Source organism: Chlorocebus sabaeus, chromosome 20, assembly GCF_047675955.1.
Source record: "Chlorocebus sabaeus isolate Y175 chromosome 20, mChlSab1.0.hap1, whole genome shotgun sequence".
Classification (NCBI taxonomy): Eukaryota; Metazoa; Chordata; class Mammalia; order Primates; family Cercopithecidae; genus Chlorocebus; species Chlorocebus sabaeus.
In genome coordinates, this window is record NC_132923.1 from 37,893,026 (window position 1) to 37,920,596 (window position 27,571).

A 27,571-nucleotide genomic window follows, 5' to 3' on the forward strand; every position below is an offset into this window, starting at 1 on the left:
AAGACTATACATTGTCATAACGAACAATGAAGCACTAAAAAACAAACAAAACAAAACAAAACAAAAAAAACAGCAGTTAAAATAAGATTGAGCTGTATATGTCTTCAAGAATATCCAACATTTTAAATAAACAATTCCAGCAAGAAGATATAAAATCAAGTCAAATAATTGGTTCAGTCTATCCTCATCACTCTATCATTGACTCAAAGGAATTCTCTAATGTAGTGCAATAGAAGAATAAAACAGATGATAAATGTAATGAAAAGAATGTTATTTCTTCCTATTGCAAGATTTCATTCTTCTCTTGAAGGGTTATAAGAGATACAGATGTAGGAATATGATGAGGAGAACAGTCATTATCAGCAGAGTTTGGAACAAGACTAATTTCCCTACAGCAAGGATTAGAATCATTGTCCCCTCTAAAGTGGACAAATTTGGTCATTATAAGATGCCTCAGTGGCTCACGCCTGGAATCCCAGCATTTTGGGAGGCTGAGGCGGGCAGATCACGAGGTCAGGAGTTCGAGACCAGCCTGACCAACATGGTGAAAACCTGTCTCTATTAAAAGTACAAAAATTAGCCAGGTGTGGTGGTGTGCACCTGTAATCCCATCTACTCAGGAGGCTAAGACAGGAGAATCGCTTGAACCCAGGAGGCAGAGTTTGCAGTGAACCGAGATCATGCCACTGTACTCTACCCTGGGTGACAGAGCGAGACTCTGTCTTGAAAAAAGAAAAGAAAAAAAAAAGATGCACAAAAGCTTCCAAACTGTAGAAATAACTGGGTTTGATGACATATATCCAACTTAGAAATATCATGTATTGTATAAAGTGCATTTGGAGTACAAATAATGCTTCTAACATAGAATACACTTTGCTATGGAAGCAACATTGTAAATGCTGGCCAATTTTTCATGTTTGACCATAAAAGCTTGGGTACTTGAAGTTTAGTACTAATGAACTCGTGTGATCTCTACCCCCAAATATATTTATTCCAAAAATACCAACCTTCGGTCAAGTGTGAACAGTTATTCTAAACTCAGAATTTAGAAAACTTTTTTTTGAGGGAAAATGAAACCTAATAGTCAGTTCAGCCAATCAAGAATATAGCTTAACTCCTAACTGTACAATGACAGGCATTTATAGGTTTGTTTTCACAAACAGGATGTGGAAGGAAAGTACCTTGTTAAATCTCTTCATTCTTACTCTTACATGTACTAAGAGAACATACATCTCTAGATCTCCAAAAGAGAAAATACTTCTTTAGAACAGTCACTTAAAATATGCTAACCTAAACAATAAAGGATAATTTCCCATAAAAAGAACAGATGCCAGAAATGTGGTTTTCCTGATATAATCATTTACAGTGGGATCATTCTTAAGTATTCCTAAATAGGTGATTGTCAGTTTACATGTGTGAATATTCATTTACCCTTATAATCCTTAGTGTCCATGAATATAAATATTTATAAAACTAAGATTTTTCCCAGGAAGGCCATCTTTCAACCTCCAAATTAGATGGTGTATCCCATGCTCATAATATCCAATATTTTTCCTTCAAAATATTTATAACTATAAAGAAATAACTTAGTATATGATGTGGTTTGGCTGTGTCCCCAACCAAATCTCATCTTGAATTGTACTAATCCCCATGCGTCAAGGGCGGGGCCAGGTGAAGATAACTGAATCAAAGGGGCAGTTCCCCCATACTGTTCTCATGGTAGTGAATAAGTCTCATGGTATCTGATGGTTTTATAAATGGGGGTTCCCCTGCACAAGCGCTCCCTTGCCTGCTGCCATGTAAGATGTGTCTGGCTTCCCCCTTGCTTTCTGCCATGATTGTGAGCCCCCAGTTCCAGCCATGTGGAACTGTGAGTCAATTAAATGTTCCTCCTTTATAAATTATCCAGTACTGGGTATGTCTTTATTAGCAACATGAGAACAAACTAACACAGTATAAAATTAATTATTTAATATCATCACACACAAACACCCTCCTCCTCAGAGTGAAAACACCAGGAAGGCAGAAAGTTCCTTTTGTCAGACCTACCCTGATCACTGATGTATTCTTAATATATAAGCACAATACTTGGGAGAAAAGGGGTACTCAATAAAATCTTTTGGAATAAATAAGTAAACAATAAGTGAATAAGACTATCTGATAACATGATATACCTGTACTATTTATATATTTATATCTGTAATATGTATTTCTATATATATAGATATAGTCTATATATTATGATATAGTAAAAGTAATGAGAAGTAGAACAAAGGAAGTTAGTTTATAATAATTAAACTGAAAGTTTACCATATCCATACCTAAATGCACAAAAATATAATGGAAAAAATGTATACTATGAAAGTAAACTGTTTGGATTTAAATCTCAGCTCAGCTAATTACTATGCTGTGTAACCTTTAACAAGCCACTAAGCTTCAGTGTCCTCATGCATTAAATGGGGGTAACTCATAGTATCTATGTTTGAGGATTACTGTGAGCCTAAATGAGTTAACATGTAGCAACTGCTTAGAATATTATCTGGCACAAAGCAATCACACAGTAAATGTTTGCTAGTTTATACACTTTAATATTATTATTACTACTACTATTACTACTTCTATAAGACCAGTCCATTTAAAGTATGTTGTAAATAGAAAAACTCAGAAGAACAGCATGAATTAAACTAAACTCATAAGGCGACTTTAGAAAGAGTGTCTTTCTGAGAGATGCGAATGATGGAAAAATAATTCAGTTTCACAAATTATTTGCTAGGATGGATAATGACAATAGACAATTATAACAGTAGTAATAGGAGAAATCTGGCTCTATTCTAGCAGTATGCCCGTATGAACATTCAATTTTCAAAAAGACCTAATGAGGTTAGTACTGCTGTCCTATTTACAAACAAGAAAACTAATATAGAGAGGTTAAATTGTTCAAGTCACATAGCAAGGAAGGTGAGAAATCAAGATTCAACTCCATGTTGTCTTGCTCTACCACATCTTGATATAGCTAAGATAATTCCTTCACTTATTCATCAACAAAATAAATAGTTTACTTATTATGTCCTAAGATTTGTGTTTGGAATTATGGATAACTTAAAATATAGTTACCTTCCTTGAGAAACTCACAAACTCACTGAGAATAAATACCAATAAGCATCTATTCCCACACAGGTAGATGGCAACTATTCCCACACAGGTAGATGGCAATTACAGGTAGATGGCAACTATTCCCATACAGGTAGATGGCAACTACTGAACACTTAACATGTGTTAGGCATTTTACTAAGTGGGGTTTCCATTGATTCCTTATTCTACTGCAACCCTACAGAAGTGAGTTCTATTATCTCATTTTTATCGATTTAAAAAAAACAGCTTAGTTGGATTAAACATATGCTTTTGATGTTTTGCCATATTGACTCTAACGTTTTACATTTCTTAAGAGTTCGATAGAATAGCATGAGAAAACAGAGGAAGAATAACTATTTCAGCCACGGGACAGTAACAACTAGAGAAGCCTTCACAGGCATCTAACATTTTGAGTTGTATATTGAAAACTAAGCATGACTTCTTCTGTCTAAGAAGGGGATGGACATAGCAAACAGAAGGAAAACTATATGCAAAGTTATGAGAGCAAGAGATCCCCTAAATATTCAGAAAACAGAAGCAGCTCTACATGAGTGGAGAGCAAGGGTACTGAACGTGAGGTGTAAGAAATAAGTCTTATCTGGCAAGTTGGCACCAGACCGAGAAGCCCCTTTATATGTCATACAAGAAAGTCTGCACTTTGTTCTGACTGAAATAAGGGGACAAAAAGGGACTTTAAGAATTCAAGTGAAGAAATCAGCAAACATAACTAATAGCAGTGTGGCAGTTTCATTGGAAGAAGTGATTATAGGAACATAGTTCAGAACTTTTTCAGCAAAAAAAAGAGACGTACTTTTACATACACGAAGTATAAAAGTCTAGGGTGAGGCTTCATAAACAAAATATTATAAAGAGAATTATTTTAAAATGCTATTAAATAAATGACTTAAAATACAGATTATACTAGGTGATTGCTTAATTGTGCCTGAGGTAAACTGTCTTTGCAGTGCTTTGCCCTACGATTAAAGAGATCTGTGTTCTAGATCTACTTTGCCCTTGAATTATTGCACACTTAACAGTATCTCATACATGAGACAAAGTGGCCACTTGCCCCACTTTGAAAAACAAATGGTACTATATTTTATAATGTTCCAAAGAAATCTGAATACATAATATTGCAAACTGTTTTAACTATTTTCTTTATTAACAACTTGAGGCCCATCTTTTCCAAAGGTATTTCTTAATAATTTTTTTAAACTAAAAACCTAGATGTTCTTATTCTAAGAAGTATAGCTGTTATAAAATCAGTGACTTTCTCAAGTCAATTTCAATTTCACTGACTTGATACAGAACAAGAGAAGGGCAGATAAGAAGCAATGTGTTAGCCAAAAGGTTTGAAAAACTAAAAGTCAATTCAGCTAAGATCCTGGAATGTTGAGAATTATCATGAACAAGAGGTACTTACTTCCAAAGCTTCAAAAAAAGCAGCTATATTCAAGAAAATATTCATCCAACGTTTACCTTAGTAATAATCCTATAGGTAATGAAAGTTTCTATTGTAGTAACGTGACTTTCAGGTTCATCAACTGTGATGAAGAGATCCTTTAAATCTGGTTCATCCTCAAACTTGATTTGGTTTATCATTGATAAAGGGGACGTTGGCATCATAGGGCTGAAGGAGTTCATGTCCATCAATGAGGCATCCTAAGAAATAAAACATTCAAAAATTTATATCAATAGAAAAATTAAACTCTTCCATTTCTAGATGCTATCAATATTAATGAAATATATCAAGAACAAAAAGGATTACTGAGCTTTTAGTTAAATGTGGCATATTGAACATGTATTTTTACCTGTTTCCTCTTAAAAATCCCATCCAAAAGATGACAGTAAAGAAACAAACAAATGTGGTTTGAATGGTTCTGTTCCCTCCAAATGTCATGTTGAAACTTCAACCCCGATGCAACAGTATTAAGAGGTGGAACCTTTAAAGGTGATTAAGTCATAAGGGTAGAGTCCTCATGAACGGTACTAGCCACCTTATAAGAGGGCTGCAGGGAACAAGCTAGTGCCTTTCTTGCCCTTTCACCTTCTTCCATGTGAGGACACAACAAAAAGATACCATCTTGGAAGCTGAGAGCATCCCTCACCAGACACCAAAAGTGCCAGCACTTTGATCTTGAACTTCCCAGCCTCCAGAATTGTGATAAATCAGTTTCTATTATTTATAAATTACCCAGTCTCAGATAGTAGCACTAACACACTCAGGTGAGGATAAGAAGCAAAAACTACGTACATGAAAGGTGCCAACTACTTTTTGGAAACTGGAGAACTGATCATCAAGCGGCAACTTAAATAGCAGAGCAGAGAAAACTGAAAAGTAATACTGAAGAGAAGAGTAAACTAGGAAGAAGCAAGGATATTTATGATGTAGAATGCCAGGAACGTTCAAGAATTGGAGGCACCAAGAACCTGTGGACATAAAGGTTGTGGCAGAGCAAAAACCAGATGATTGGTTATTAAGAAGATCTAATAAAACAAAAAAGAGCTAGAACCTCAGATTCCCTCACCTACCCTAGGCAATCAGGTAACTTTCCCAACCCAATTTGGCAGAACACTGGAAGTTTACTTTCTGAAAGGTCTGAACTCGAGGGCATCCAGTAGGATAGGGGGAGAGGTCCTATGAAAAGCCAGCGACCAAGTGAAAGTCCTGCATACTAGACCCAAAGACATGCAATCCTGTTCACCGGGTCTCCAATACATTGGCAGGAAGGTGCAACCCCAACATAATCCATTCAGGCTGTTATTAAAGAAAAATACAATGAACTAGGCTTACAAACAACAGAAATTTTTTCCCACAGTTCTAAACTAGGAAGCCCAAAATCAAGATGTCAGCAGATTCAGCATCTGGTGAGGGCCCACTTTACAGAACAGCTTCGTTTCACTACAATCTCACGTGGTAAAAGGGGTGAGGGTCTTTCTGGGGTCTTTTATAAGGGCATCAACCCTAATCATGAGAGCTCCACCCTCATAATCTAATCACCTCCCAAAGACTCCACCTTCTACTATCATCGCCTTGGCAGTTAGAATTTCTAAGTATGAATTCTGGGTGGACACAAATATTCATACCACAGCACCCACCATAGTTGGAAGTTTCCTCTCTTAGCTGATATTGGAGAAAAACTGACAGTTGTAGCCCCCTAATGAATTAGCCAGGTCTCTGCATAACCACCCTACATTGAAACTCCTACTGCACATGCAGAATGTCTACTCTGCTTTTTATTATTTGGTGTAGGAACTACCAAACATCTGAACATGAGGGAAGGCTCTGATGTGAAATAAAGTCACAAACAAACTAAAACAGAAGATTAAAGGAAGCAGAAAGAACAGAGCATAAACACTTTTTAAAAGCCATGAAATCACCAGAAAGATAACAGAAAATATTAAATCTATGAATGAGAAAGCATGCTGTTTTTAAAAAAACAGAGAACAGCAACAACACCAACCAAAAAAGAGACTCATGAAAATTAAAATATGATAACAATATAAAAACGCAACAGAAGGTTTGAAAATCAGAGCTCAAGAACTGTCCCACTATGTGAACCAAAAGAACAAGAGATGGAAAATGAGAAGATTTTTTAAAATGAAAGGATCCAGGCAGGCAGTGCCTGAATAAAAGGAATTCCAGAAAATGAAAAAGAAAAATATCCTTGACATAAAACTATTTCTAGGTTGATAGGGCCTGTGAGGTCTCCCCAAAATGAACAGGACACTGGTTGGGTAGGCAGTACTCCTACAAGCATCCATCACCATGACATTTCATAAACTAGAGATTTTTAAATTCCTGAAAGATTTCAGAAAGAATATAAGTAAAATAAAGGAGGAATCTTGGAAATCAGAATGGCATCAGAGTTCTTAAATGGTGATGCTGGAACCTACATAATAAACTAATGTCTTCAAAATTTTGAGAGAGAAGTATTTTCCACCTAGAATTATACATACCCAGACAATTGTCATTCAAATATACAGGTAGAGTAAAGCCATTTCAGACATAGAAGATTTCAAAAAACTTCCCATGTACCTATTCTTTGGAAGCTTCTTGACTTCTCCAAAATAAGGGAATATGCCAGGAAAGAAGATACAGAATCTAAAAACAAGAGTTATAACAGAAGATTAAAGTAAAGGAAATATCCCAGAAGATAATGTTCTAGGTTAACAGTTTTGCAGCAAACCTAGAGAACAGCCCATATACACTGGACCAGGAAAATAAATATACAGGGTGTCAAGGAGATGACAGGGAGAAAGAATAAAGGAAGCGAGGGAAGAAGGAAAAGGGGATGGTGGAAAACAGAACGAGAAAGGGGAGTAAGCAAAGGAGGAAAGGAAAAAAGAGGAGAGAGAGAAAAACAAGAAAGAGAATGAAAAAAGCAAGTGAAAGGAGGACAAAAAAGGAAGAAAAGGAAACTGATAGAACAATGACATAAATCTACAGGAAGCATGCCTATGTTAGATCTGTAAATAAATTATAATTGGTACAAGAAAGTTAAGGAGAGAGAAAGCAAAAGAGAGAAAAGGAGGGATGAGAAAACTTTTACTTATTGAGAGTAAGCTGGAAACATGTTGCCCCGTTATTCCTAAATAGGTCTGTGTGTATTTTCAGAAAACAAGAACTCTTCTATATAACCATAGTACCGATACAGGTATTTGAATCAGGAAATTAGCACTGACACAATACAACAGTCTAATCCACAGACCCTTTTGAATTTCTGAGTCCCAAAAATATCCTATAAAGAAAATGTTCTTCCCCTCTGGTACAGAACTAAATCCAGGTTCATCTGTTACATTTAACTGCTATATCTCTGGTCTCCTTCAATCTGGAACCATTTCTCATCTTTCACTTTCTATTATGCTATAGACCTATCTGAAGCTATTTTATAGGCAATGTTTCCTTTTCTCAAATATATACATATGTTTTTCTCTCTCCCATCATCTTAATTTATCACCATTTTAAGGTAGATCCAGGTTTAAGAAAAAAATTATTTTTATTCAGAGCCAAGCCATATAGTAAATTTTGATTACATTTTCATTCTTTTACTGCTTTAAAAAATATCTTACAGTGATAAGGTCTTGCTATGTTGCCCTGGCTGGTCTCATACTCCTGGCTTCAAACAATCCTCTTGCCTTGGCCTGCAACAAGGTTTGGTTGTGTCCCCACCCAATTCTTATCTTGAATTGTAACTCCCACAATTCTCATGTGTCATGGGAGGAAACTGGTGGGAGATAATTGAATCATGGCGGCGGGTCTTTCCTGTGCTGTTCTCCTGATAGTGCATAAGTTTCATGAGAGCTGATGGTTTTGAAAATGGAAGTTTCCCTTCACAAGTTCTTTTTGCCTGCTGCTATCCATGTAAGATGTGACTTACTCCTCTTTGCTTTCCACCATGATTGTGATGCTTCCCCAGTCACATGGAATTGTAAGTCATTAAACCCTTTTTCCTATATAAATCGCCCGGTCTCAGGTACGTCTTTATCAGCAGCATGAAAATGGACTAACACAGTAAATCGGTACTGAGAGTGGGGCACTGCTGAAAAGATATCTGAAAATGTGGAAGCAACTTTGGAATTGGACAACAGGTAGAGGTTGGAAAAGTTTGGAAGACTCAGATGAAGACAGGAAAACGTGGGAGAATTTGGAACTTCCTAGAGACTTGTTCAATGACTTTGACTAAAGTGCTGATAACAACATGGACAATGAAACCCAGGCCAAGGTGATCACAGATAGAGATGAGGAAATTCTTGGGAACTGGAGCAAAGGTGACTCTTGTTATGTTTTAGCAAAGAGACTGGTGGCATTTTGCCCCTACCCTAGAGATTTCTGGAACTTTAAACTTGAGAGAGATGATTTAGGGTATCTGGTGGATGAAATTTCTGAGCAACAAAGCATTCGAGAGGTGACCTGGGTGCTGTTAAAGGCATTCAGTTTTACAAGGGAAGCAGAGCACAAAAGTCCAGAACATTTGCAGCCTGACAATGCAATTGAAAAGAAAATCCCACTTTCTGAGGAGAAATTCAAGCCAGCTGCAGAAATTTGCATAAATAACAAGGAACCAAATGTTAATCCCCAAGACAGTGAGGAAAATCTCTCCAGGGCATGCCAGAGGTCTTCATGGCAGCCCCTCCCATTATAGACCCAGAGGCCTAGGAGGAAAAAGTGGTTTTGTGGGCTGGGCCAGGGTCCCCATAGTGTGTGCAGCCTAGATACTTGGTGTCCTGTGTCCCAGCCGCTCCAGCTGCTTCAGCTATGGCTGAAAGGGGCCAACATAGAGCTCAGGTCATGGCTTCAAGGGGGGAAGCCTCAAGCCTTGGCAGCTTCCACGTGGTATTGGGACAGACAATGCATGGAAGTCAAGAATTAGGGTTTAGGAACCTCCACCCAGATTTCAGAGGATGTATGGAAATGCCTGTATGTCCAGGCAGAAGTTTGCTGTAGGGATGGAGCTCTCCTGGAGAACCTCTGCTAGGGTAGTACAAAAGGGAAATGTGGGGTGAGAGCCCCCACACAGACTCCCAATTGGAGCACCACCTAGTGGAGTTGTGAGAAGAGGGCCATCATCCTCTAGGCCCCAGAATGGTAGATCCACTGACACCTTGCACTGTGCCCCTGGAAAAGCCACAGACACTCAATGCCAGCCCATGAAAGCAGAAAGATGGGACTATGCCGTGCAAAGGCACAAGGGCAGAGCTGCCCAAGACCATGGGAACCCCACCTCTTACATTGGCATGACCTGCATGTGAGACATGGAGTCAAAGGAGATCATTTTGGAGTTTTAAGATTTGACTACCCCACTGGATTTCAGACCTGCATGGGCCTGTAACCCTTTTGTTTTGGCCAATTTCTCCCATTTGGAATGGGTGTATTTACCCAATGCCTATACCCCCATTGTATCTAGGAAGTGACTAACATTTTGATATTAGAAGTTCATAGGTGGAAGGGACTTGCCTGTCTCAGATGAGACTTTGGACTGTGGACTTTGAGTTAATGTTGAAATGAGTTGAGACTTTGGGGACTGTTGGGAGGGCATGTTTGTTTTTGAAATGTGAGGACATGAGATTTGGTAGGCACCAGGGGTGGAGTGATATGGTTTGGCTGTGTCCCCACTCAAATCTCATCTTGAATTGTAACTCCCACAATTCTCATGTGTTGTGGGAGGAACCTGGTGGAAGGTAATTGAATCATGGAGGCAGGTCTTCACATGCTGTTCTCATGATAATGAATAAGTTTCACGAGATCTGATGGTTTTAAAAATGGGAGTTTCCCTGCACAAGCTCTTTTGCCCTGCTGCTATCCATTTAAGACATGACTTGCTCCTCCTTGTCTTCCACCCTGATTGAGGCTTCCCCAGCCATGCAGAATTTTAAGTCCATTAAACCCTTTCTCCTATATAAATTGCCCAGTCTCAGTTATGTCTTTACCAGCAGTGTGAAAACAGATTAATATATCCTGCCAGAGTGCTGGAATTGCAGGTGTGAGCCACTGTGCCAGCCCAGTTTTTGTTTTCCTGAGGGTTCATTATTCATTTATTCATTCTCTCTCACTCCAAACTATATCAGTGTATATATGTATAGTGCTATTTTTTATTTTTCAATGTTGATACCATCAATAGGTTTTCCAATAAGGAGACTAAAGAGTATAATATTTTGTTTAAATTAATTATATAACTATAATTAATTAATTATATGACTATAGACTCAAATTAATTATATGACTACAGACTCACAGATTCCTATTTAATTCAGTGGATATAATTCATTAACATCATAATTTATTTTGATGTTTAAACAGTTCCAAGTTTGACAAGTGGGAGTCCCTTAAAGCTGCACCAGTATGTTTTTGATATGTCTTCATTATTATTTGAGCACTTTACTTTTTAGAACAAGATGTATCAAGTTTATAATATTTTGTTCTTTCCCTGCCCAAGCTCTGGAATCAGATATTTCTCCGAAGAGCTCTGATTCGTTCTTGAGAAGATTGGTATTTACAAACCAAGATATTAGTGCTAGGAAATAAATGTATGAGACATACACACACATATATACACTGATATAGTTTGGATGTTTGTCCTCTCCAAATCTCATGTTGAAATGTGACCCCCAATGATGGCAGTGAGGTCTAGTGGGAGGTGTTTGGATCATTGGGGTGAATCCCTCATGAACAGCTTGGAGCCATCCTCATGGTAATGAGTAAGTTCTCAGTCTATGAATTCTGGCAATATCTGGTTTATTAAAAGACCCTGGATCTTCCTCTTTCTCTTGCTCCCTCTCTGGCCACAGGACATGCTGGCTCTCCTCCACCTTTCACTACAATCGTAAGCTGCCTAAAGCCCTCACCAGAGGTAGCTGCCGTGCTTCCTGTACAGCATGCAGAATCATGAGCCAAAATGAACCTCTCTTCTTTATAAACGACCTAGCCTCAGGTATTTCTTTATAGCAATGCAAGAATAGACTAACACACACACACACAAACACACACACACATACACACACATGTACACACACACACATACACACACGTACACACACAGACTCATACAGCTCTAGATCTATGGCTAGATATAAAACACCAAGGGTACACAAATTAGACTTATATATCTCTATTTCTTTTTTCTTTTTTTTTTTTTTTGAGATGGCGTCTCACTCTGTTGCCCAGGCTGGAGTGCAATGGTGCGATCTCGGCTCACTGCAACCTCCGCCTCCCAGGTTCAAGCAATTCTCCTGTGTCAGCCTCCTGAGTAGCTGGGATTACAGGTGTCTGTCACCACGCCTGGCTAATTTTTGTATTTTTAGTAGAGATGGGGTTTCACCATCTTGGCCAGGCTGGTCTTGAACTCCTGACCTCATGATCCACCCACCTTGGCCTCCCAAAGTGCTGTGATTACACGTGTGAGTCACCGTGCCTGGCCTATATACCTCTATTTCTAATTTGACATGTCATGGCTTGTCTAGCCTTTCTCTTTTCCATATTTATAACACTTTTTGCCAGCAGTGAGGAGCCTGGCTCCTACTATCCCAAATATGTTTACTTATTGGCTCAATTCCCCTGTACATAACCAATCTCCCAACCACACTGGCTGCCTCCTCTGCTCTGACCACATAGGCCAAGGCAGCCTTATTCTCAACCCCAACCATGCAGGATGCCTCCTCAGCTTCAATTTCAACTGGCAACACTGGTCATCTGCTCAGTCACCTTCAATAGTTTTGTCTAAATGAAAGAAAGAAAAAGATGGGAAAGGAAAGGCTACATGTTATTCTTTATAAATAAAATTAATTGAAACATAAGGATAATTACAGTAAACTTTAAATTCAAATAACGGTTCTTTCACATGCAAAGATAAAGCTAACACTCTCAATAGAATGAGTTATTTCTGCAGTGGTAGTAAGAACTTATTCTCCAACTCTATACTTTTTCTTTTAGATACATTTGTTCCCCTAAAGTAGCGATACAGATGTTGGAATCAAAAGTTTTGTCTGTTGTTATGCATAAGACTATAAATTTAACTGATGTATTTGAATATTAAATCTGCAAGAAAGCCCATTTTAGCTTAGCAACAAAGTTAGCTAGTACTGAGTAAAATAAAAAAAAATCATTACAAAGGAGGCCAAAAATGGCTTCTACTCCTATCTCTGCCATTGACTAAGCAGGCACTGAACCACTAATTCGGCCTTTCTATGTTAAATTACAAAGTTGGACCTGATGATTTCCAAAATATCTCAGATCCAAATGCATTAATAAAGTACTGATGTTTTAAGAAGAGATACTTTTTTGTGAAACTATGACTGGGAAAAAAAGATGAAATCATAATATGGAGTTGTTTTCTCCTCAAACCAAATCAATAAAAACGCTTTTGAATCATCAATAATATTCAGAACACTGCTGTAAAGGCTCTTCCCACAAACAGTTTAGCTCTGTGAACTATAACACAACATTTGGGTCACCCTTCAATGTAATAATAGAAGAGATATTATCATAGGACATGCTGACTGAAGAAAGAAGATTAACAATAGTCATAAAGATTACAAAGATTCAGCCTATTCTCACAAAAAGATCTGTGATCATTTAAGCATTAAGCAAAGAGTAAAAGACAAATTTCAGTTGGATTAATCAGACATACAAAAATATAGAAGCAATAGATGTCTTGCAAAAAAATTTAGTGAAATATATCATTTTACATCTCTATGAGCAGATATAATGAATTCTATCTATATGATAGAATACAATATAGTGACTTAAAGATGATTTAGAAGACCATACAATAACTTGGAAAAACTTTCACAGTATGTTATTCAGGAAAAAAAAAAGGCAAAATATAAAATTTGTGTAAAACCAGATTCCAATGTGTGTATATGAGTATGACTGGGGGGATGGGCAGGGAGGGAGAGAGGGAACTTAGCAGCTACTTAAAAAAAAAGTTAACAGGAATTATTCCAGATATTGGGGTTGTTGTTGGGTTTAATATTTTTCTATGTGATTTTCTGTATTTTCCAAATATTCTAAAATATATGCTATATTTTGTAACCAGAAAAAATGTTAAAATTGTTAGAGTCAACATTGTACATGATGTGCTCAGAGACAGTAAGAACCATAGTGATAAAACAGTTGCCTAGGGCTGTTTTGGCAGAATAACTTGGATTATATTTGATTTTTTTCTTAACAAGGTTGCATAGTTAAATAATGGGATGCTAACACAATGAAATACTAAGCAGACATTAAAACCAGAATTTAGAGCTTCCAAATAAATGTGTAATCAGCATGTACAAAAATCTCTCTCAAAAACCATTTCATATAAATAGCAACTTTGTAAGCTGACAAATTTTAATTTGGTGGGCAAACGTACTTTGTATTTTACTGACATTACGTGCAAACGTGCTTTGGCATTCTTTTTGCTCACCCTTCCAACTCACCACAGCCTACTTCTTTTACCTACTACATAATTTAGCATTCTATTTCTTCTGCTTGAAATGCATCCTTTTGTAGAGTGGGAAAGATCTGCATGAATTTACAAAGGCTCACAATACCAATGAGTATAGTGTGGTGTCATAAAAATATGCTTCGATATCTAGCAAAGGCAGAAAATTACAGGCTGAAATTTAGCAACATTCCAGATTTCAGTGGAAGGATTTAAATTACTATGAATCACTCAAAAGCATTCTTAAAACCTCAATAAAACTGACTATCTAAAGTGTTTTATATTCACTTCAAAAAAACGAAAGAAAATATACTGACAATACTTAAAAGACTTAACATTTGGACATGAAAAACTGAAGAAAATAAGTGTTTGGGAAGCTCCAAAGAAGCAATTAACCAAAAAGAACTCCATTTAACCTTTTGTGGTTGATGCATTTCAGGAGAAATGGATCATTAAAATTTGTTCTTTCCAAACAAAGGTCTCACCTCCCCAATAATGGAAGTGTGTCTCCCTGTCTCTCTATTTGGATATAAGACCATTATTTTAGGGTCATTTAAACAACGAAAATATATTTTTTTGCTTTTTCCTTCAACAGATTACAGCAGAATGAAAATTATCTGTGTGACAACTCTCTACTTCTTCACATTTACTCCTACAGCTAGAACACTGAAAATGCACACACACAAGAAAATCCTGGGATGGTTTCAGGTTGAGATTTGAGTGTTTAACAGAGAAGAAAGGCTGTGTTGCAAGAATTCATGGTCTTTTATCTGTACTCCAAAACAATACATCCACTGACTGTCAGAAAAACCATTTAAATAACTTAACTGAAATAAATGGATTGGAATGGTGTTAGCATGATAACAGAATTTACTGCAAAAATCACAAATTAAGTGTAAGTTTTTCTGTTGTTACTCGGGGCTTATTATAAGCATTTGTTATGGGTCGAATTGTTACCTCACCCAAATTCATAATGCTGAAGCCCAAATCCCCAGTACCGCAGAGTGTGACCTTATTTAGACTTGGGGTCCCTACAGATCTGATGAAGTTAAAATGAGGTCATTAGGATAGGCCCTAATCCAATTATGACTGGTATCTTTATATAAAAAGGGTAAATCTAGACACAGAAACATGGACAGAGGGAAGAGGATGTGTGGAGACACTGGGAGAACACAGATCTATAAGCCACGTTGAGAAGTCTGGAACAGATCCCTCTTTCACGGCCCTCAGAAGGAACCAACTCTGCTGATTTCAGACTTCTGGCCTCCAGAACTGTGAGTCAATACATTTCGTTATTTAAGACACCTAGTCTGTGGTACTTTGTTACAGCAGCCCTGGCAATCTCACACAGCATTTCTGCACTTAAAATGGTACACAATAAAAATCTGAGGATGGAGGCAAAGTTAAAAGGAAGAAATTGTGATTAAGATATTTCAACCTTGCTCCATTTTTTTTAACAGGTTAGTAGTCAACTCCAGGAATTTCTGGGAATGCTTTTTCCCACCCTCCTTTAATGCAATTAGATGGTTCCAACATTCTACCACTGAAATAAATAAATTAGATAGCTGAAATTTAAAATAAATGATGGTTTGTCAATATTTGAGTGCTCAGGTGATAAACAGCAATAGAAACAGGTTAAAAGGTGAGATATGACCTCTTTAAGAGGTGTCCTTCTTTAATGTCTCTCATTGAAATGCTACTCAGGAATGTCTCATAAATGTAACATGAATTACTCTGATAATACTAAATCACACCCACCATCTGTGCACAAACAGCTATTTTCTTTTTACAAGTCACAGGGAAAAAAATCCATGTGAGAAGTGTAATAAATCAGAATACTGGCATGAAAAGGCCATGCAAATAAAATTGCTGATGCACAAGAAACATGCACACCCAAGAGACATCTGGTAAAAAAGCAACTTAAGGTGGAAGGAGTTTGAGAAACCATGTTGTTAAGAAGGACACTCATCTTGATAGGCCTAAATTTAGACTTGCCAGCTGTGTTTTGGTTTACAAATCCTTCCAATCTGCCTGCTTATAATAATAATAAAAATGAGAAAGGCTTTCTGTGGAACACTGTTGAAAATGTGACTGGGGGAAAAGCCAGCCTCTGTCATATTCTATAAAGGGGCATATAACACTCTAATCTTGTTTGACATGATTTCCATCACTACATAGTATATATACCCTTACATACATATATCACAATTTATTTATCCATTCTTCTGTCTCTAGTTTTTCTACTTTGTAATGGTGCTGCCTTAAATATGCTTGTACTTCCTCAAGTTTTATATACTACAGAGCTATAGGCTGACCTTAGAAATTTTACACATAATTTTATTTAACATAATTTTCCCTTCTGGCAGAAAAAAATAAGAGTGGTATAATAAGAGAAAAAGTCTCTGTACATACGCTGTGCTAAAGTTAATCCAAGTTTACACATGTACCAGCTCAGTGAACTTGGTCAAGTAACTTTTCTGAGGTTCACTTTTCTTACTTTCAACTTCTTAGAGAGGTCATAGCTCACCTTAGATCACAGAGGACTAAGAGGATAAAAAGATAATAAATGTGTGGTACACAATGTCTGCTTGAAGGGTTTGTATGAATTATCTTATGTAAACCTTACCACACTCCTGCAGAGTATATTTTTCCTCCTTGTTAGAAAGACAGAAATACTATTGGTAGGTGCTCTTTCTCTTCTTATTTTCAGATTAAATTACTTGTTCAAATAGTAACTGCTATTAAGTGAAAGAAGCAGGATTTGAGCTAATGGCCAATAAGCTCAAGTATGACAGGGGTCAAAATCTTACATCAAAATATGACAGGGGTCCCTGGGACTCATCACTGAATTCACTTTTTTTCAATTTTCCATGAAGTTAAATAAAAATCTAAAGCAAGAATAAGTAAATGTACGTAGTCAGTATACAGCTCTGTAGCATACAGAACGTGAGGAAGTACAAGTGTATTCAAGGAAGCATTGTTGGAAATTAGAAAAACACTAGAAACAGAAAAATGAATAAATAGTGAAATAGGCATATAAGGGTGTACATACTACAGAGCAATGAAAATAAACTACAACTTCATACAGCAATATGGCCAATTCTCATAAACTAAGTATTAGGAGAAAAAAAGCAAATTATAGGAGAATTTGCACAGGATGGTATCATTTTTTAAAGTCTTAAAACATTCAAGGCTTCCAAATCAGTAAATCTTTAAAATATATTACTTCAAGATACCTACATAAACTTCCATAAAAACCAAACAAATGACAAACATAAAATTCAGATTATCCATTTCTTTTTCATAGAAGAAGGATAATCTACGGACGGGAACACAGGGATGTCAAAATTTTTGAATGTTTTATTTCTTAAACTAAGGAGTGGAACATGGATGCAAATTTTATCATTCTATTACCAAGAATCTGCAAAAATTTTCTGTAAAGGGCCAGATGGTAAATATTTGGGGCTTTATAGGCCATCTGGTTTCTGTCACAACTTTTCATCTTGGCCACTGTAGTGTAAAAGCTGTCATAGACAATACACAAATAGGTGTGACTGTGTCCCAATAAAACTTTATTTATAAAAGGTCAACCAGATTTGGCCCACAAGCTGTTGCTTGCTCTGGCTTTACACTATAGAAATTATATAGACAGCTATATAATATAAACAGATATTTTATAAATATGTATATTGTTTCATATATATGAAAATATTACATAATAAAAATCATTTTAAGTTTTCAAAAGGTATGTTTGAGTAGGATAAGTATATAGTGCCTTTCCACAGTTTTTTTTTTTATTTTTGTTTTTTGTTTTAGAGACAGGGTCTTGCTCTTTTGTCCAAGCTAGAGTATAGTGGCGCAATCACAGTTTATTGTAACCTCAAATTCTTGGGCTCAAGAGATCCTCCTTCTTCAGCCTTCCAATTACCTAGGACTATAGGCAGGAGCCACCATACCTGACTATTTCTTTAAATTTTTTTGTAGAGACAGGGTCTCACCATGTTGCCCAGGCTTGTCTCAAACTCCTGACGTCAAGCAGTCCTCCTACCTCAGCCTCCCAAAGTGCTGAGATTATAGGAGTGAGCCACCACACCCAGCCTCTTTTCAGTTTTCTAAAGAAACTTAGAAATAAAAAAAAAATTCTCTTGACAAGTGGTAGGTAGGCAGAGGTAAGTTCCAGATTTGTAGCAGTTCCCTTTGTGCTAGGGACATTTTTTACACTCAGACATATACACTCACAAATCAGTGTTTTTAATCACCACAATAAAGACAACTCCATATATAAGCAAGAACAAATCAACAACAACTAAAATACTAAGGCTGAAAGGTAGGCAAGGCTCCCCAACTAAGCGCGTCCTCCAGCACACTGGTGCAGTTCGCATGTGTGCCTCAGTGGTATGTTGTATTACTGCATGTCAAAAATATTTTAAAGCCATGAATGCGAAATCTACAAATGATAAAAGGTCAACTGAAATGGCCTTAAAACAAGTTTGGGGTAATAGACACACACATAAAACACAGTATCAGCCAACTACCCAACTGTGTTTCAGTGATGACTAACTGGAAGCAAAACAAACCCGGGAAAACAATTACTCTAACCAGAACTTCTGAAGAGGTTTAATATATGTCCTACAGACAGATAACGCTGCAGACCCAACTCAGGAATGTAATCAAAATGGTTTTAAGGAGCACAACCAGCTGACTGTGCCCTAAATAGGCAAAAATGGATCCTGTCTTACTGTAAACCACAACTATTCCCTAAACCAAAGTGTTGTCTTTACAGATATTCTCCTATCTGTAAGGGCCTAGATATCTAACTCCACCAACAAATTGACAGAGCATTTCTCAAGAGACAATATATGCTTATACATATATCGGGAAAACCAGTCAGTGATTAAAACAGATTCACCAAACATTCTAATCTCCCAGGAATTCTAAATTGCCTGGCAGATATTACACGTAAGGACTCACTCCAAGAGGGAATTATGCACATATTGTATCACTTAAGAAACAATACTTTTGAAAGTGATACCAAAATTCTGGAAATTTAAAAACATGTGCTCTAATTATTTCAAATTAAAAGTACCCTACCCTCCTAAGTTTTATCTCCATGAAGGCTTTATATCCATAGAAAATTTTTCCAAACTTTCCATACTTAACTAAGTAGATGTACATATAGCCCTATCCAGATTATCAATTTATTGCTACAATATTTTCCCTTACATAAGTATAGGTTCCTCAAAGATAGAAACCAGTATATTTTTGTGATCCTCTGAAGATCGCACTACAAATTCAAAGTGGCTGCTTACATAAGTCAAAAACAAAATATTAATCTTATATACCATAATAGTAAATACTGAGCATTTTCTAAGTGCCAGAGACTATGTGCCTTAGCAACATATACATACATTATTTCATTTAATCCTCTCAACAATTTGATGGAAGTATAATTATCATTGTCCATATTTTACAGTTGAATAAATTTGTGGTATAGGGATGATAATCATTCTCCCCAAGTCTCTCATCTCTTAATTTATAGCAAGACTCAACCACCCTCACCATCCATAAACACACAAAAAGCACTCGGTATAGTATTTTGATTTCATTTAACAAATGTTCACTGGATGTCACCCAAGTATCAGGCACTGGGCTGGGGATACAATAGTGGCCAAGACTGGTAGAGTTCCTGCTCTCATGAAGCTTATACTTTATTTGAGAGGGAAGGGGAGGGTACATATAATTAGCAAATAAATATATAGGTAAGATAATTTCAGATAAGAGTAAGTGTTAGGAGAAAATGGAGCAGGTTGTTGGATAAAGGGGCTGCAGGAAGCAGGAAGAATGTTTTCCATAGAGCTGTCAGGGAAAGCTTCTTTGAGGAGGTAACATGAGAAGGAGTCAGCTATACAAAACACTTGGAGAGCAGGATTGCAGTCGGACCGATCAATGAGGTCCAAGGCAGGAAGAATATTTGAGGAACAGAAAGGAGACATATGGCTGGAACACAGACTATGATGAAGGAATGACCAGCAAAGCTCATTTTCCCATTTGCTGTGTCAGAATTCAAGTATTCATATATTTTATCTAATCGTCTTTTATTTTTTTTATTTTTTATTTTTATTATACTTTAAGTTCTAGGGTACATGTGCATAACGTGCAAGTTTGTTACATATGTATACTTGTGCCATGTTGGTGTGCTGCACCCATCAACTCGTCATTTACATCAGGTATAACTCCCAGTGCAATCCCTCCCCCTTCCCCCCTCCCCGTGATAGGTCCCGGTGTGTGATGTTCCCCTTCCCGAGTCCAAGTGATCTCATTGTTCAGTTCCCACCTATGAGTGAGAACGTGCGGTGTTTGGTTTTCTGTTCTTGCAATAGTTTGCTGAGAATGGTTTCCAGCTGCATCCATTCTCTAATTGTCTTTTAAAAAGGGAGGAGCACTCTATGATAAATGAATGTTACACCTGAAAATTCCAAGGTAAAACATTTGTTGCACAACTAGAGATTGTTAAGCATCGGTATGGTCTTATTCAGACTCTTCATGAGCATTAGCCAATTGGTGGTGATTAATCATATCTAATGCAGCTCCATTAATCTTGATTACACTTGAATAATTTCTTAGTAGAAAATTTTATTTCTTGTATTTAATACTCTATTTTAAAAATTTGGTTTTATTTATTCAGAAAGGTCCAAGATGCCATTTGCCTATAACTCTGCCACAAAACCATTGTTAGAGGTGGTCTGATTGTTCCTAATGATCCCTCTTCTTCCTGTGAAAGGATTACATCTCCTGGCCAGTTGCCAGGTGATTTTCAGTGCCTCCCAATTGGTCTGGCCAGTTACTTGCTTTGGACAATGGCAGTATCTGCGTAGAAGATCTGGGAGCCATTGTCTATTTCCACCAGTGCTCATATTATTTTCCCTCTGTCATAGGAGTGGCATGTCCCAGTTAGGGGTCACTGCTTCAGTTTTGATCCCAAAATGAAGAAGACATGTAGAACAGAGTCAAAGCCTAGAGCAGAATCACAGTATAGCCACAGCTGACAGATACACGAGCAATAAAGAAAACGTAATTGTAAGCAAGCCACTGAAATTGCGAGGTTGTACTGAAGCATAACCTAGTGAAAGCTGATGAAGATAGCATTCAATGTTCAATTAGATTACAAAATACACATGCACATTTTTCTCAGAACAAATTAGAGATTCGTTTTTTCCAGTTTTCAAGATTCATATACCAAGAATTTGCCATTTGTTTCTGGTAACACATAAGGCTTTCATTTTCATCCCAAACAGACTTTTTCTCTTAATATTTCAATTTAAATGATTAAGCTTCTGTTTATTTTAAAACAAAAACTTATCTAAAAATAAAACTATTATATAAAATCATTTTTGTAATAGAAATGAATCTAAAAATATGACAAATGAAAGAACCTCAAAATTATGATAAAGCATATATGATATGACTCTATTTATTTGCAATTACCTAAAAAGACAAATTTATATAAACAGAAAATTTAGATGACTGGCTTTTGTCTATGACAGAGAGAAAACAGAGATTAACTGTAAACAGGCATAATAGATCATATTAGGGAGATGAAAATGTTCTAAAACTGGTTTATAGTGATAGTTGTACAATTGGTTAATTATCTTTAAAATGATCATTTACCCAAAATGAGTGAATTTTATGGCATGTAAAATATACTCAATAAAATTGAATTTAAAAAGAAAAAAAGAGCATGTCATATAAAAGCATTTCTCAATGTCAAAAAATAAGACAATTTTTCTATTTCAATGTTAAAACTGTTGTTTTAACCCTATGTTTTAACATAAGTAGATTTTTATGTCAGTATTTACTAATAATTTTAATTGTCTTTTTTGTTAATACTAGAGGTAACACTCTATTATCCAGCTTGATTGATATACACAATCCAAAGTTAATCAAATATTCTGTTTAAACTGAGCAAAATCTTTTAAGCATATAACTCTTTACCTGTTTATTGAGAAAACTGTAAAGTATATACTTAAGGTGATTCCAATGTAAATGTTTAACTTTTAGTCTCCTATCTTCTTTGGAAAGTGTGTGACACAAATAAACAAACATGAATAAAATAAATTTTGAACACTGTAACCACATAGCTATTGAATCTGTGTTTCCTTTTCATCACACTAGCTACCTGTAAAACTACAGCAGGCTATCAGTTCAGAGTGTGCTAGAGCATATTATCAGGACCCTCAAGGATACGAACATAAAGTTTTATCTTTAAAACTCATGGAAAAAAAGTATTCTTTTTAGAGTACACTAAGTTTAAATCTGGAGTCTTTTAACATCATTTTCTCAAAATATTTGTCAAAACTTTCCTTATTTGCTCTTGACCAATAAATAAATAAACACCACTGTCTCTGCAAAAAAGAGCTGTAGCTCTTTCCTATAGGTCCTCACAATTTTTTTTCTTTGTTTATACAACATCCAATCCCTTTTCCAAATACAGGCATGTGTCATTTAACGATGGGGATAGAAATGCAGCCTTAGGAAATGTTGTCATCGTGTGAACATCATAGAGTTCACTTGCACAAACCTAGATGGTATACCCTACTTCACACATAGGCTATATGGTACAGCCTATTGATCCTAGGCTACAAACCTGTACATGTTACTGTACTGAAAACTGTAGGCAGGGCTGCAACACATGATTAGAAAAGGTACAGTAAAAACACAGTGTTACAGTCTTAGGCAGTCCATCATCGACCAAAACGTTCTCACACAGCACACGACTACATAACATTGGCTATAGTTTCTGCTAGTGCCTGTCCCTTTCCGCACCTGCATTTCCAGCCTTTATATCTACTCTGCGAGCAATCTAATATTCAAGATTGCACTTCTTTCCTGCCAGAGTTGGTTTCCACTACTTGTAACCAAGCTCCCTGAGACAGGTGCTATTATAGCATTAATAGCTTAATATGTTTTTTTTCTTCAAGTAAAAGGAGGTTTCTAAATTATTATCTTTGGATTGTTTATGCTTCATGCTTATTTCTTCTAATATAATCTAAATGGGAGATTTTGTTCAGGATTGAGGCTCAACATAGCTGTCTGTATTATCAAACAATAACATTACTCACCATTAATTAAGACTAATTTAATTCTATTTAGTTTAGTATCTTGACAGGAAAGACCAATATGATACAAACTGAATTCACTAACAACAGACCACCAGCAAATTGCTGTAATAACTGTCTCTATAAATATGAAGTCAGAGGCTATGTCATTCATTAATGTATTTATTTTGTAAATAGAGTTCCTACTCTCCAACCTTCAAGGAGCTTAATCTATTGAAAATAGACAAGCAATCAAGATTTTGGAAAAGAGAAATAATATCTATTTATAAGGCAGAATGTATTAAGCATCAGATATCAGATGATTCGAAACACTAGTATGGAGAGCACAGACTGGAAAAAATTAATTCGAGCTGAGGATTGAAGAAGGTTCTTAGGGATGATGAGTAACAGAAAAGATTTTATTTCACTACCCTAACAATAAGTACACAAAAGTAGAAAAATATACAGTAAGTTCACATAGTGGCAAGTGGACCAACCTAGATCAGTGCTTCTCAAATTGTATGGTGGAAACAAATCACCAGGAATCCTGTATAAATCAGATTCCAATTCACTGGGTCTGAGATGCCATTTGTAACCAGCTCCCAGGTGACATAATAGTCATGGAACTGAACAGTGAGGCTCTCCAGGAAAGAGAGTGATGGTGAAGGAGAAGGCTGACAGCCTGATCATCAACAGCTGTGAATGGCAAAAGGTTACAATATGATCAGAGCTGTGTGCTCTGGAAACGCTGATTTGCTGGGAACACATAGGATGGAGGCAGAATATTAAGAGAATGAAGACCTTATGAGGCTATTTTAATAGTTCTCAGAGGTAACCACATAACCACTCCAAACATAGGAGAGGAAACTGAAAGAAGGCACTAATTCCAGAGATACTAAAAAGGCAAAAATGATGGGGGACATTCAGATATATGAACAGACATGAAGAGTGCATGAGAGGGATGATTAGAAGGTAAACACTGAGGATTTTATCCTGGAACCTAAGGAATTATTACATCACTAGGAGAAAATTAAATGGAAAAGACAACGGGTTTGGGAAGAGAAATTAAGAATTGGAGAATGTGAGAACACAGTCCAATTTGGAACTAAACTGAAAGGATGAATAGGCCCATCTAATTAAGACTTTCCACTGCTCTTACGGTTAAATTTAGTAAGTCAAAAATTCATTGGAACAGGCTCTTAGTAGTAAAAAAGGACAGTTCAACTGTCGCACCCTCCTCTCCTCTGGGACAGTTAGTCATCCAGCTTGTTCTAGAACATTTTTAGTGACAGAATTCATGATCCTGTTGGGTAATCCCTTTCATTTTAGAACCTTTAATTACAAATCTATTTTCTGAATAAGCCTGAAACTTCTCTATATTTTTTCACCCAATGGTCCTAGTTTTGTCCTTCAAAACTGTAAACATTTAATCCACCTGGATCATAATAAGTCTTCATAAGGAGTTATTAAAAGAATTAACCCATCTCTTCCAAGCCAAATCACTTTTTGTTCTTCCCCAGATTTTCCTCACAGGTCATGGTTACCAGAACATATCATCAGTGAAATCCCTTAGTTGATTCTCTTTCATGGATAGCAAATATGTAACAAGACTGTTACTACTTCCTGTGCCAATGGAAGATCTTGTTAATGGATCTAAGCCCTCTTTCTAAGCCCAGACCAGATTTCAGCTCCATCTTAACATAGTATTCCAAAGAATCCGTAACAAGGCACTGGCATCTGAAGATGAGACCATATTCCTCTGCCATTTTTTGACATCAACTGTTAACTCTCCTTTTAAAATGCTGAGAGTGGAATGGATCTTCAGAAGTGGCATGGACAGTTCAAATTACATTAAATTTAATACCCTATATGACCTTGAAAATATGGTGTTTAAATTCAATACCATGTCATTTGTGTATACTGGTTTTTCAGTCACTGAAAACCACTAGGCATTTTTGCACATAAAATGGTCCTATACAAGGTCTCCCCAAACTTATTCTGAAGTTTCCTTATTTTTTTTGGTTTTATTGTTAATCACATATGCTACCCCAAAAAGACAAACTTTGAGCTTTTCACCTTTCTACTTCACCTACCTAGACTTCCTCCCCAAGGAGAAATATAAAAGAATACTTAACCTATAAGAGAGCTATAATGGCACAGAGTGAAATTTTTTGTAAGAGAAATATAAATAGTCCTGGATCAACCCTATTTTGTTTCATTGTTTTGTTTTTTGTTTGTTTGTTTTTTACTAATCATCAAAATAGTAAGGCCCACTAAGACAAGATCAGGATGTAGGCCTTAGGGAAAGGGGAACACATATATTAAGTCATGTAATCATCATGTTAGTATTTATCCTCATTTTACAGATGAAAAATCTGACGCATTGACATTAAGTAACTTGCCTTAGGCAACAATGCTAGTAAGCAGTGCAGCCAGGATTTCAAATGCAGGCAATGTAGTTAGAGTCCCTACTCCTGCGCAGGTGCGGTGGCTCACACCACAGCACTTTGGGAAGCCGAGGTGGGCAGATCACCTGAGGTCAGGAATTTGAGACTAGCCTGGACAACATGGCAAAACCCCATCTCTACTAAAAATACAAAAAATTTATATATACAAAAAAAAAAAAAAAAAAAAAAAAGGATTGCTGGGTGTGGCAGTGTGCAGCTGTAGTCCTAGCTACTGGGGAGGCTGAGGTGGGAGGATGGCTTGAGCCTTGGGAGGTGGAGGATAAAGTGAGCCAAAATCATGCCACTGCACTCTAGGCTGGGTGACAGAGTGAGACCCTGTCTCAAATAAAAAGAAATGAGAGTTTCTACTCTTAACCACTAAGCTTATATCTTAATGGTATTTTTACTTACAATGACTAATGGAGCCTTCTTCAGAACTTCATATTTATGCCAATTAAATTTCATAGTCTACTCCTGAATACAATGTTCTAACTTATCAAAAGATTTGGAAAGCCGATTATGATATACAGACTATTAGCTATTGTTATAGTTACTACTGCTGTGTAACAAATCATCTGAAAACTTAGTCATATAAAATGATTTTATTGTTTTAGATTTTATTATGCCCACTAGTTCAGGCAGGAATTCAGGCAGCGCACACCAGAAATGTCTTGTCTCTCCTCCATTATATATGAGGGCTCGACTGAAAAGACTTAATGGCTGAGGGCATGTGAATGCTGGAGGCTGAAATCATGCAAACATCTTCACATGAAAGCCTGCCACTTAATGCTGGATAGTGCCAGGGCCTTCAGCTGGGGCTGCTGACCAAGCATTTACATGTGGCTTCAATGTAACATGGGTTTCCTAACACGGAGGTTTTAGGTTGCATTTCTTACACGGTGCTCCAAAAAGCACAGTGTCCCACTGGACAACATGAAACCTACATTCCCTTTCATGATCTAGCCTGGGAAGTTGCACAGCATCACTTCCACCATATCCTATAGATCAAAGCAGTCATAATCCCACCCAAGTTCAAGGAAAGCAGCATTTATTCCATCTCTCCATAGGAGAGTGGCAGGTCACATCATAGAAGAGCATATAGAATGAGAGATACTGACACAGCCACCTTTATTGAAACGAACTCTCCACATTTTTGTACTATGTCCTATGACCCCACCCATCTATTTTCTGTGCCCTAGGAGGCTGGCACCTATGGATGACATCACCTTAGCAAGATCACTCAATGAGGAGTGCAAGCAGGAGAACCAAGGGTAGGAGAAGAGGAATTCAGGGAACATACCCCTTATTTCCTCCTGCTTTGGCACGTTTCTGGCAGTAGCTACCTCTCTCTGTAAATACACTTCCTGAAGAAGTATCCCCATCTCCACAGCTTCAGGTCTGACTGGTTTCCAGCAATGCTATTTCCATTTCTTGTCCCTTTAAAGCTAGGGATGCTAATAGTTTTTTGCCACTACAACTCTCTAAATGCCTCAGTATTCCTTGTATGTTCACTAACTCTGCCAATAATTCCATAAATAGTCCCCGCATTCAACTCTCATTTAAATCATTGGAGAGAATTCTGATTTTTATCAGGGTGATGACTGATACAGGCACACAACAGAAACCAAATAGAGACTGTTCAGAGAATATATGTGAGAAATTAGTAAGCAGGACTTCCTAATCTTTGTCTAATTATTTGATAGACGAATGGTATAATTATGCTGCTCCATCACTATACTGAATTTCCAAATTGACAAACAAAAAACATATATATATAAAGACATGTATACATGTGTATGTTAGATGTCTCAACTTTATTCTTTCAAGAATAACCTTTTCAGTTGGGCGCAGTGGCTCACGCCTATTATCCCTGCACTGTGGGGAGCCGAGACCGGTGGATCACCTGAGGTCAGGAGTTCGAGACCAGTCTGGCCAACATGATGAAACCCTGTCTCTACTAAAATTACAAAAAATT

At 36.8% G+C, this 27,571-nt stretch overlaps 1 protein-coding gene across 3 annotated transcripts in view; it reads right to left on the bottom strand.

The window, feature by feature from the left end:
• SNX7 (sorting nexin 7) overlaps positions 1-27,571 on the bottom strand; it is a 109,416-nt gene that overhangs the window by 77,444 nt on the left and 4,401 nt on the right. For all 3 annotated transcript variants that reach the window (XM_007977861.3, XM_037982648.2, XM_007977860.3), the window contains exon 2: positions 4,612-4,794. In XM_007977861.3, the coding sequence (XP_007976052.3) occupies positions 4,612-4,794 (183 nt within the window). The remainder of the gene's footprint in view (positions 1-4,611; positions 4,795-27,571) is intronic.